The sequence below is a fragment of the Psittacula echo genome, assembly GCF_963264785.1.
Source record: "Psittacula echo genome assembly, chromosome: 4".
Taxonomy (NCBI): domain Eukaryota; kingdom Metazoa; phylum Chordata; class Aves; order Psittaciformes; family Psittacidae; genus Psittacula; species Psittacula echo.
The window spans coordinates 59,045,981-59,058,845 of NC_137738.1; the positions used below are offsets into that span (position 1 = coordinate 59,045,981).

Consider the following 12,865-nt stretch of genomic DNA (forward strand, 5'->3'; position numbering starts at 1 on the left):
CATGCAACATATAATACCATAGGGAAAAAGGAATCTCCTCTAAATTCTTTCAGACACAGTGTATTCCTGGTTTCATACAGCAAAGCACAGCACCACAGAGGATATACACACTGTGGAATATTTTTATTTTCCAGTGAAAACCAGCTACAAAGGGTTCACTACTGGCAGCCAGGCTTAGAGACTAAACCTTCACTTCATCATCACGACGTTTCCTCAGGAATCTGAAGAGGCAACTGATGAGCAGAGCCAGCTAACCTCCTATTTTCAAAGAAGATGCCAGCAGAGCCTCCGAGTCTATACTTAAACAATGGCCCTGGGGCTGCTGTATCTCTCTGGAATACCTTTTAGCTGGTCAGCTGCTTGGAAGCCTCTTTACTTTTCATTATGCAGTTGATGCAAACCTTAGAGCAGAGACCAAAATCAGACTTTGTTTCTCAGTGGCAGTTTCTAGAATCTGAGGCAGGTTCTACCTATCTTTCCCAAGCATTAAGTCTGCAGTCCTACTTCCCTGTTTGTTGGAGATCCAGCTGAACCTATTCCTGACAAGTGCAGACTCAGAGTAGCAATGAGACTAAATCTTCAGTATCTATGGAGGAGAATAAATCCAGTACTTGAGTCTGCCTGAAGACAGATTCTGCCAAGGAAGTTGTTTGAAAAAATGGTTAGGCACACACTGTTTTTTCAAATCTTAAACAAGCAGCACACAGACACAGAGCACACACACTCCACATAGCTACTGCTAACCAAAAATCTCTCTGCATGCAAGTATGCACCCATCACGGAATTTGAATGTGGATAAGCATTAAAGTCACATTTACACAGTAAATTAAGGAATAGGAAGCAAAGCAGGGTGAGAAATATTGAAGTTATTTTTCCTGAGCTATTCTGAAGGTTTAAGACAACAGTCAATGCTATGGTAATTTTCACACTGCATATCAATTATATACAAGTCTACAGCCATATTTAAACAACAAGCTTCATTTTCAAAAAAATATAGTCATTCTTTAGAAGTATTTTCTTCATAAAAACAATTTAGACTTGGAAAAGTAAACTTTATCAATACACATTTTTTTACTGCGTTGTGCTAGGCATACTTTGCTCCAAATACACTTAATCATTTCCTTGAGATAGTCCTTTAAATACAGCTTGGAAAGTGCTTTGCATTTCTGTTGCGGACTCATATTTTAAACCTGAATGAATTAGACTAGTTTTTATTTGGCTATCTGCCTATTTTAGGGAGATGTTAAAAGAAAAAACTCTCAAATCACTGCAGTTTAGACTAGTTTAAAAATTGAGAGGAATAACAACCATTTGATTTAGTAACCCTATGAATTACCAGTTTGATCTTCAACAATCTGAATTAATGCTTTAGAAGTCTCAACCCAAACCATTCCATATTGTAAGTCAAAACCTATTTATAGTATTTCTCACAACCCAGTTCCCCAAAATCACATGGAATTGAACACCTACTAATGGAATTTGACACCAATTAAACTGGGATAAGAAAAGCTCTCCCTTTTTGGTTCTCCCCTGTGAGAGCCAAAAGGAATATGATGCCTATTCCACAGGCAGCTGTATCTACCAGTCAGAGACTGGTAATTCTTGCCAGCTGCTTGTTATGAATCCTATCTAGTATGCCGTAATTAACTTGTTTAGTTTTAGTTAGAACCTTACTCAACAGCAGGTTATTTTCTCTGGTTTTAACATCTTTTATTCTATCTAGAAAATATGGTACAGATGGTTAAAACTGTGAAGTTCTGGCTAATTCTATTATTCCAGAGCTTTTATTTCTGTCCTACTACAAGTGTCAGAATGTGCATCCTCTTTTCTTCCAATATGCTTCAGGAACACAAGAGAGAGAAAACAGGGCTTGTCACAAGTAGGGTCTCTGAGTGCTTCTGTGGCACTAGGAGCTCCTTTGCTGCGCCAAGCCAGCAGACAGCAGCTGATGTGCAGTAACAAGAGCACACCAAGTCTGCAACCTCCAGTTGCCATGGAGTGGTGACACACAATGACCAAAACCAGTAGGGCCTGTAGCACCTGTGTTTCACCACTGTCAAGAGCACCCAACACTCTAGCAGAAACTGCCTTTCCAGGTGGGAAAAATGGGACCTGATTAAATACAGCAACCAGGTCTGAGGCCAAAGGCAAGAACTGTAGGCATGAGGCTCTGTATTGAAATGTTTTCTCTTAGGGCACTTGGAACCAACATCGCATTCTAACAGTCTAGCTATTGTTGGTCAACCCTAACGGTGGGAAAATTTCAAGAGTTTTAGCATGACAGAAACTGTCACTTGTCCAAGTGCCATATCTCTTTTCCAGTATTGCTACTGTTTTAAAAATATGCAGTAAATAATGGAACAATAGTGCCTTTCATTTTCAAAAGCCGAGGAAAGTAATCTTGGGTTTGGTAGATGTATCAGCAGAAAGTTATTTTTTTCTTATAGCCTTTGACTTCTCTGGAAGTACGTACTTTTATGTACTTCTGTCGGTACACAAAATGTGGGGGGTTTTATCAAAAAGTAGACAAAGCTATGATTAAGGAAGTCCAGAGCTATCTACTGGAGTTGAAGTACCTGTGTTGATTGGCAGAATCCATGCTGTCCTTTGATGAAGACTGATCTAGACACTTTCTCAAATACAGATCCACTGAAACTCTCTAAGATTTTAAACAGTCCCCCAGCATGCATCGCTGCTCACTAGCAATAAATGCTATGGTTCTTCACTTATGCATGTTTTCATAAAAATAAATACCTTTAAAAAAACCCAACAAAATCTTAAATATATGACCTGGAGGTATTAAAACGCTTTTCATACTTGTCACTTGCCCAAGACTGAAGGTTAGAAATTAATACATTGTGGAAGCAGAAATACTGCTATTTATGAAATGCAAGTTTTAATTTTCATCAGTAATGCTAGGGATTATTTTATTAAACTATGTCTATTTCAAGCTTTCTGAAAGATTAGTGAGCATTCACATAGTACTTAATGGGCCATATACATAAGCAAACAGAAATCTCACATTGATGTTACTTACATAGTTCTTTTTGTCAGTGTAAACACATGAAATTTTATTCCAAATCATACTGTTTATTACCATCCCTATCATACTCGCTGATCAAAGTTTAATTTAGGCTTTAAATATTTCAAAGTATGGCTAAGACTCCTGGGTACATAACACAAGTTAAGTAGTACTTCAGTCCTCCATAGATTCTTTGTGTATATTGAAAGGTACCTAAACTAAGTTTTGCATTGAATTTAAATCAGATGTTTTAAAATATTAAAGAAAAAAAATAAAGCTAGTTTCCATTTAATAATGCGATATGCAAAGCCAAGAATGGAACCTAAGCTTCTTGTTTAGAATGGTTTTAAATAAAAGTAGTGGGAGCTTACTATAAATTATTTAATATTTTTCCTCTCTGGTTTACAGGAGGACCAGAGAATTAAACAGAAAAATTGAGTATTTAGAGACAAGCAAATTAAAACAAAAACTTGTGGTTTCAGGAGGTGTTTCTGATAATAAAGCTTATCAGGGAAGAATTCCTAAGAGCTGGTGAAGCCTCCCCTCTCAAAAGCACCATACAGAACAAGCTGACTACCATTGAAGACTGTGTTATAAATAGTTGAGCACACTTCAGCTTCATGGTTCCTCTGAACCTGAAGGGAGAAAAAAAAAAAAATCCAACAAAAAAATCTGGCAAGCTGCCATTTAAATCTGTACATTATTTTGAGGTCATCTTAAAAATATCAGATTCTAACTGTACTGTTTTCTAGTGTTGATCAAGCATTGTATCAGAAACCGCATTAATCAAGTTGTTTTCTTGTACTGCAGCTGTATTTTGCAATCAGAATTTGTGCCAATCTGATATGGAGGGGAAAAAAAAAAAAAAAAGAAGAAAAAAAAAAAAAGAAAAAAGTGCACTCAGCAGGAGTGAAAGCACACTATAAAAAGAAAAATCGTATAATATAAAAATAGAGGTGTTTGTCCTCTGTCAGTCAACCAGCAGCTTCAGTTCAATCTAAAACTAAGAAGCATTCCTACAAGCATCTTGGTAAGAAGTTGTAAGCTTTTTGTTAAATAAATGTATTTTAGAGGTTCTATGTGACTGCTTATATAGCCTTGCTTTTCAGTTCTCTGCAAGTGTTGACAATCATTTACCACCTATCCAAGAGCTTTCTCTAAAACACCCTGCTTATTCTCCTCTGAACACTGTTTTATTTCAAAACATCTCTACAACACTTCTGGGGAAATAGCACAAGATGTCACAACAGCTTAGTCATCCAATTGTACAGTCTTTTGAAATAGTCTAATTCCAAGTGTTGTAGAATGAGATCTACACAATTAAAAATTAAGTAACAAGAACCAGCCATGAATAAAAGGCAGTTTACAGCTGCTCAAAAAACAAACCATTCCCCACCCTAAGGTAATTTTTAAAACAAGTATCTGATGCAGTGTCAGTAATCTTGCCAATGTATTACCAGAAAGCCATGGCAGCACTTGTGATACTGCACACAAATGCCTGGGCTTTTAAGGAGTTGAAGACATTTGTTATAATTACTTCTACTGTTTTATCATGGATGAATTAATAAAAACTAATATGACCCTTCTATCTTTATAGTGGGTATCAGTTCATGCTCTTTATCAAACTCTCTTGAATATAAGGATGTGTAATGCTCTAAGTAGAGCACCCCATTGCAGGTTGTGGGCTTTTGGTTTATTTTGGCTTGGTTTTTTCCCCTCTTTCCCTTTTAAGCCTTTTAGTTTGCACCTCTTCAGCTCAGACAGCACCACCAGGAAGCTGTCCAAAAATAATTCACCACTTAAGTAAGCAGTGCAGTGACTGCCAGCCAGATACGTTTCATGCAATGCATCTTCCAGTTGCCTCAAAAAAAGAAAGAAAAAAACCCAAACCCTGGTAGGGAAACAAGTTAACTTTACTACATGTATAAGAAATTGCTGAGTGGCAGCTTTGCAATCATCAGAAGCTAACACTGTAGACAACAATGAAATACAGAATTATATGAGTGCTATATCAGTAAACAACAAAGCTAAAGTTGGAGACAGGAAAATCCAAGCATTTTTCTTTTAATAAACCTGGAAAATGGTCAACAAAATACACCCTAAAAATTGCAAATTTTAACACACACATCAACTTAAGGAACAAAACTTAAAAGTTTTACTTGTTTTCTGTTATTCACTCCTTCTATTACTTCACTGAAATGCACAAGTATCATTGACCATGTATGCAGCTCTACCAACACTCTTCTAATGTCTCTTTTCAAGGCTAAAGTATTTTAAACCCTAGACTGAGAACAAGGAACTAAAATTTTAACTGACTCCACTAACAGTTCTGATGGGAGCCCTCTTAATCACAGACAACATCAAAATTAATTTCATATTTTTCCCCAACACAACAATTTGCAACAACTATTGCTTCCTATCATCTATCACACAAAAGAAAATAGCTGTAGTTTTAAATACATCGTATGTAAGAAGAAACATGCACTTACCAAATGAACATAAGGCACAAAGTATCCAAAAAGTGCTGCAGGAATCCCAATAGCCCAGATTCGGTAACTGAGAATTCTAAAAACTGAGAAATTACAAATCTTTTTTTCAGGAGGAAATCTGAACTTTCCCTTCTTTCCTCCCTCTGTGTCTTTGGCGTTGGAAACAAGGGGTTTGTATGTAAAGCCAGCCAGGAACAGAATAAACATGAGGATGCATAGGACCCGCAAGGTGTTGTATAGACCAACAGAATCGATCAAAACTCTCAAGAGGAAGGGCAGTGACACGGTGAACAAGCTGCTGCCTGCAGTGACAATGCCATTCACTAGTCCAAGGCGTTTCTTGAAATAGTGTCCCAGAATGACCAAGGACGGCTGGTACGCAAATGAGCAGCCACAGGCGAATAAAACTCCATAGGTGAAATACAGAGGTTCAATGGTGCTAGATCAAAAGAAGAATGAAAGAATCCTTAGTGTTTGTACAACACTGTATGCTCACATCCACCTACCATACGCAAGCCAGTTTTTCAATGAATTCATATGTTTACAGGAGTTAAAGAGTTTGTATGTACTTATAGTTGAAATACACTGTGTAAGTATAATTCAGCAATTATTCCATTTCCTTCCACTAAGATTTTCACAGAATTAACTGAACAGATAAAAAAACCTATATTATATTTAAGTATAATTACACTAAATAGACTAAGAGAAAGTTTTTTAAAAAAATCATTGTCAGGGTGAGTTGGCCTAATGTAAGTTCAACCATTGCTGGGGGGTTGGCTTTTTCTTGTCCAGAAAACTGTTTTGGTTTGGTTCTCACATTATGTCACTGTGCTAGCAGTTCAAATGGAATACTGAACACTTCCCTTGAACCCAGAAAATCAAGTATTGCCTAGTTTATTATAAAAATAAAATAGCAAAAGCAGTAAACATCATTAATAGTGAAAAATAAACCAAAAATCCTGTCAATTTTTTATAACATATTAGCAAATGATAGACTTTAGGTACTAAATTTCTTAAATATTCTTGTTTTTATTAGATATTCTAAATTCAGTGTTTTGACACAGATACTGGATATGCTAAGAAAGGAAAAGCACACTAATAAAGAATGAAACATTTTCACTCATATCAAGGACCACCTTCATCATAAGGTTCTCCTCCATTACCATCTCCTATAAAACCGAAATGAAGCAGAGCCATTGTATTAGACAACAGGCAGACATGTGACATTAAAAGGCGCTTGTGTGAGAAACCTTAACAGCATGAAGTAACAATATTAGTATAATTAATTAGTATTATAGCATTAGTAAGTCAAAGGAAACTTTTTTTACATGTAGATGAAGGAGGCAACATGTAAAAAAATGGTTTTATACAAGACTTGAGGTGGAACATGCTGACTGACTTAATTATTTTAAGTACTATATTTTCAAGGTACCATGGGCTCTTTTCTATCAGCTAACAACTGCTTTTAAAGCAGTTAAAGAAAATTATTTAATCTGTTCGCCCATATATTAACTTTTTGTAAAAAGAGCTTTTTTAACAGCCTTTTTATTGCAGGAGATAACACACCAGCATCCCTCTGTAAGCTTCCCATGCGTTAAGGAAATTCTTGGAAAATGGTATTTGACTAACAAAGGTCTGACACCAGAACTCTGGTTTTGTGTATTGTATTGATCATACACAAGGTAAGAGAACAGAAACAACATACAGGGGAAAGACTGATTACTTTTATCAATGGAAAATAACCAGGAAAAAAATAGAAACAGAAGTCATAAAATGAGAGGAGGAACATAATGCATTAAGGACAGGAACTTCTGCATACATCTGTAGATTCATTACAAGAATTTGTAGCATGGCATACACAGCAATATATTTTCCTGTATTACAAATACTCTTACATCTCAATTTCCTAACAAATAAGATTATAAGAAATCAGTATGTAACAAAAGCAGTAAATCAAATTTACATTTATCTACTGTATAATACTTTACTTTTAGAACATTCATTTCTGTATCTGAACTATACTCCCACAATTAACTGGTGACATCATAAGCATGTTTAGTGTAAGTAATAGAACACCAAGAATGCACAGTAACATGGCATGTACTCTAACAGGAATTCCCCTCAAAGTGTTCCTCAAATTCTAAAACAAAATTCAAATAAGCTAAAATATTTTTTAAAACTTTACAAATTATTCCTTTTGTATTCCTCTTGTGCCCTTGTTCCATTGGATATCAGGGAAACACAAGGATGTTAAAAAAAAAAATCCTTTTTGAAAAGTTCTCATTTATTCAACTGTTTTAGTATTCATCACTTAAACACACTACTGGGAAGCAAGGGGGAAGAAAGACTTTTCCAAGATGCATGCTTTTAGTTTTAACCTCATTTGTGGTTAACAAGCCTCTTAAAACATATCAGGAAGTAGGGGGTTTGTTTCTTTGCTTTAATAAAATAAAGGAAAATATTTGCACTTGGATTAACAACACCAAAAAAAAAAAAAAAAAAAATCAGGATCAGAAGCTTGTTCAAGTAACAAAGCTTTCTAGCTTTCTTTTTCCCCACAAACGTAAGTTATTCCAAGAATAAATATAAACACTAGTCTCAATACCTAAGACAGAACTATTTGTCTTCTCCTGTAAACCTGTGCATAAGCTTCCACATTAGAGAACATACGCCCAAACTAGATGTATTAGCTCAGACATGGTGCCACACAGCATGGCTATTCATCCATCTGGTTCAGAGTACAGGAACAGAAAACATGTTTCCACCAGCCTGTCTCTAGATATACTTCTACCTTTGTAGAAACTCTTCTGAATTTTTGCTTTTGGTTGTTCCTGCACTTACTCTGCTAAGGGTGGAGTAAAAAGCAGATCGAGACCTACAGGTAACTGTGGCTTATTTTTCTGCTATGCTACTTTTTACTTTATCTTCACTAGCCAATTTCTGCTGGTGATTAGAATAAATGAGTAATATCCTGTTTCCTCATCTTCTACTGGACATGTCCAAGAAATCAGCTGCTCTTGAACTTCTTAGGGCTTATTCTGCAAAAGTTACAGAAATGTATAAAATGAAGTGTAATCTAGAGAAAAAAAAGCTCAACTACTGTTCAAGTTTTTTCAGTAACACAAGAAAGAACTGCAATTTTCTTTATAAAGCCACTAAGCCCTAAGTATATGTCATTATACTAAGGTTTTTCACTACCTGTGTTTGGCAATAGGACAAGTAATAGTAGAAAATATCAAATTTTACTAGAACCTTAACACCTTCATGGAGGTTCTACTGCATATTTATCAACATTAAAAAAGTGTTTTAAAAGCAAATGGAGGGTACAGGATGTGGGAAGGAAGACAGTGTTTATGTGCCTGTTACAGCACAGCATACATTAAGAAACATACAAGTTTATTCAGGACAATGATGTTGATCTTACAGGATTAGTCTTGCTGCTGATACATTTATATATAGTGGTTCCTGTTCAATAGGGAGTGCTGTTATAAAGTTATATTATATTTTTCAAATTATTTTCAAGTTGAAAGTACCACTTGAGAGTTTTCACAAATCATAGTTAGAAAGACAAAAACAAAACCAAATAAGCCAAGGTTCCTACTCTAACAGATAAAGTAGCATTGCTTACTTTTTCATATTCTGCTTATAGTATCAGAATTACACCCCCCACCATTAAACTGATAAAATACATCAAGGGTAAAGAATTTTTTTTTACCTTACAAAAGAACTTGAAAGGAGTCCAACAAATCCTACTGCAGCTCCAACAACAGCTACTTTTCGACAACCAAACAGGTCTGTGAATATGCTGACTATCGGAGAACAGAAGAAGATCATTCCCATAGAAAGAGAGCTCACCCAAGCTGCAGAATAGAAAAAGACAGCATTTTAGAGGACCATGTGATCTAAACTTTCAGCTAGTATTTCCTTTGGTTCAGCAACATACAGTCTTACATAAAAGTTGGGGAAAAATCAGGTAGCTTTTAAATATGTAAATAGATTTTAAAATACATTTACCTAACATGGTAAAAAAAGCCTAAGCAATTTACATAATCAACTAATTTAGACTTCACCAGCTCAAAGAATGCAGTTAGCTACAGAAGTAGTTATTACTTTTACTTTTTAAAATAACAATTATTCCTCCAGTAAGCCTAGTATTCAAACTGATGACTAAACCATCAAAAATACCTTTGAGGCTCCATACCCATTCTGACATCAATCAACACATTTCATTTAATTCCAAACTTTAATGACTCTAAAACAGATTTTTAACTCAATTACATAGATCTAGATCATACTGAAAGCTAATCATGAGTAAACAAACAGTAGGCTTTTATACTGTAATATACACATTAGAAACAGGATTTTACTTTAAACAAACTTAAGCTAGTACAAGCATTTCTATATTTAATGGGAAAATGTCACTACATCTGATGCTGCTCCAGTTCTACAGACATTGTGAAAACTGTACTGTTTTTATAAATATTATAAATCATTATAAATATTAGATCGTTAAGATTCAGTTCAGGTGAGTACACTATGGTTACTGCCACAAGTGTGATGTTTTACTCCAAGTGTACTAAAAATATCTTCATGTAACTTAGGCAGAAAAGAATTTTATTAATTTTGAATTATAAGTTAACTTTGTGCTTCACTTCATGCAGGGGTTCAGAACCACATCATTTACCTGCTGTCATCTGTTCATTCTTTCAAACATGCATCACTGATGTTACAACCAACAGTTCTCCCAGGGCATAAAGGTAAATCAAGCTGCTGTAGCACAAAAGTTACAACAAATATATTGAGGTAGATAAACATCCCCATCTATTTAGGAAAAAAAAAAAAAAAAAAAGGTCTAAATAGGTAGTGGAGAAGCTAACAGCGCAAGGCGCATTGAAAAAAATATTTTAACTTTTTTGAATTGTGCAGAAGATGAAAGATCTCTTTCAACTGGAAATGGATTTAAATCTGTGAAACTGTAGGGGTTTCTTATATCTCTCCTAAAGACACAGCTGGAGAAACAATATAAAAAAATATAACCAAGAGACCTAATGAAGGATATTTGCAAGTACATCTATCAATATCAAGACTCCATAGTGTTGTTAAAGTGCCAATAAGCCCTCCACATTGATGAAGACCCCATTGTGCAAGGCACTGAAGGCAACAGCCAAACAAGCAAGCAAACAAAAAAAATATTGTTTCTTCAAAGAATTTACAACGTAAATGAAAGACAAAAGAGATGGCTAACAAAAACCAGAATCATAGAATCATAGAATCATAGAATAGTTAGGGTTGGAAAGGACCTTAAGATCATCTAGTTCCAACCCCCCCACCATGGGCAGGGACACTCCACACTGAACCATGTCACCCAAGGCCTCAGAAAGGAGAGTATAAGGAATCAACCCTTTATTTTAGGGCAAACAATGGTCCCAATGAACCATGATGTAACTGCCTGGGCCAGGGGGACTGTTATTGGGGTTTTTTGAGCATGAGATAAATATAATGGAGTTTTAAGTTGCAATTTGAAGAAGAGCTACTTCTATGGGCATTTCCTGGGTACAACTAACCCAGACAAGATTGCCCTGGCAGCCTTGCACCTCTGCAGCAGAAGCTTGAGCTTCTGTTTGAAGGGAAAGCACAAAAGACTATGAAGAACAGGGCCACTGTGACACTGACTGAAAGGCAAAGACTATGAAAGTTCTGTCCTTTCTCTTCCTGTGCAGTCAAGGAAGGTTCAAATGCACACTGGGTGTAACAAGAGATGATTTAAGAGATCTGTCCTATCTTACAGCCCAGACGGCTCCTGATGTTGCAAGACAACATTATACCAACCACAATTTGTAAGCTGTTCTCATACAGTCAGGAGATCAGCCAGCTACAAAACTTCCAAGAAGTCCAACTTCTGCAAGATTCCTTGTCTTTTTACTTATCCCTCCCAGAGTTAGCTATATAGAGGCTGCGGTTCTACTGTCCAAAGGGAACTGCAGACACTAGGAAGTAGTATGTCCATGGCTTCCTGCCATCCCCCCAAGTAAATGGCAGCTCTACAACCATAAGCAGCCCTCAGTATCTCTGCATGACTTGCAGGGCAGCACTAAGAATCACAGAGTACCAGTGACACCTGGGATATCTGCAAGGCCAAGAGAAAAGACAGGTAAATCTGAAGTGGGCATTACAAGACTCACACCATCATCAGATTCACAGTGGTATGAAGGTTCCAAGGAATGGTTAAACCTTCCTGCCTAGGTATGAGAAGACACAAAGGCAACTGTGACACTAGACAAGCCCACCAGAGATTACTGGTTACGAGAATCCGATCTCACATGGATAGGTATGTGCCCCCTATTCATGCAGACAAACAGGTAAAGAAACTGGACAACTGAAACAGAGTTTAAGTAGCATGCATAGTCATAGACCAAATTACTTCAGAGCCACAGATACAAATCCAGCAGTCCTAATTTCCAGTTAGCACAGGCTGTGATTCAATTAGCATTCTACTTTGTGAAATCAAAGTTTACAGTACTTTTTAATGGCTTATACAGCTAATAAAATAATTGGAATTTAAAAAAGCCTGAAGTGAAAACATTCCGCTCAAATTACATTCAGTTAACAACATGCTGACTTTGGCTCTTTGTGCTTCCTAATGAAAGAAATATGCCTTTCTTCTCACTTGACTCTCTTTTTTGTTACAACAATGACCTTCAAAAACCCTAAAAAGAGAAGAAAAGTTCCCACTGATTTTCAACACAACAGACAGTTAAGAGGAAGGACAATGGCCTTATCTGAAGCATATCAGAACAACACTGTGATTGAACTGCAGAAGTGGGAGTCCATGCTTTACCACTTATCTACCTAATTGAAACTGCAGTCCTTTCAATTATGACTTTAATATGAGGCTCTTGTGTCCTACTGAAATTTAACTTAAAGAGATGTTGTGGGCATGTCTTGTATGAGCAGCTTTATTATTTAACAAAAAGAACGTTCTTGAAGTTTAACTTCACATGAGTGCATAGTTCAATAAAGTCTATCGTATTCATACTTTGCAAAGAATCATAGAATCATAGAATAGTTAGGATTGGAAAGGACCTTAAGATCATTTAGTTCCAACCCCCCTGCCATGGGCAGGGACACCCCACACTAAACCATGTCACCCAAGGCTCTGTTCAACCTGGCCTTGAACACCGCCAGGGATGGAGCATTCACAGCCTCCCTGGGCAACCCATTCCAGTGCCTCACCACCCTTACATTAAAGAATTTTTTCCTTATATCCAATCTAAACTTCCCCTGTTTAAGTTTTAACCCATTACCCCTTGTCCTGTCACTACCTAGCACCAGAAAGAATTAAGACAAAAACAGA

At 36.3% G+C, this 12,865-nt stretch overlaps 1 protein-coding gene across 1 annotated transcript in view; it reads right to left on the reverse strand.

The window, feature by feature from the left end:
• Positions 1–12,865, reverse strand: part of SLC16A10 (solute carrier family 16 member 10) — a gene marked incomplete at both ends in the record, with an annotated part of 75,304 nt that overhangs the window by 22,750 nt on the left and 39,689 nt on the right. The window contains 2 exons of the mRNA XM_080616933.1: positions 5,512–5,950; positions 9,227–9,371. Coding sequence (XP_080473059.1) covers positions 5,512–5,950; positions 9,227–9,371 — 584 coding nt within the window. The remainder of the gene's footprint in view (positions 1–5,511; positions 5,951–9,226; positions 9,372–12,865) is intronic.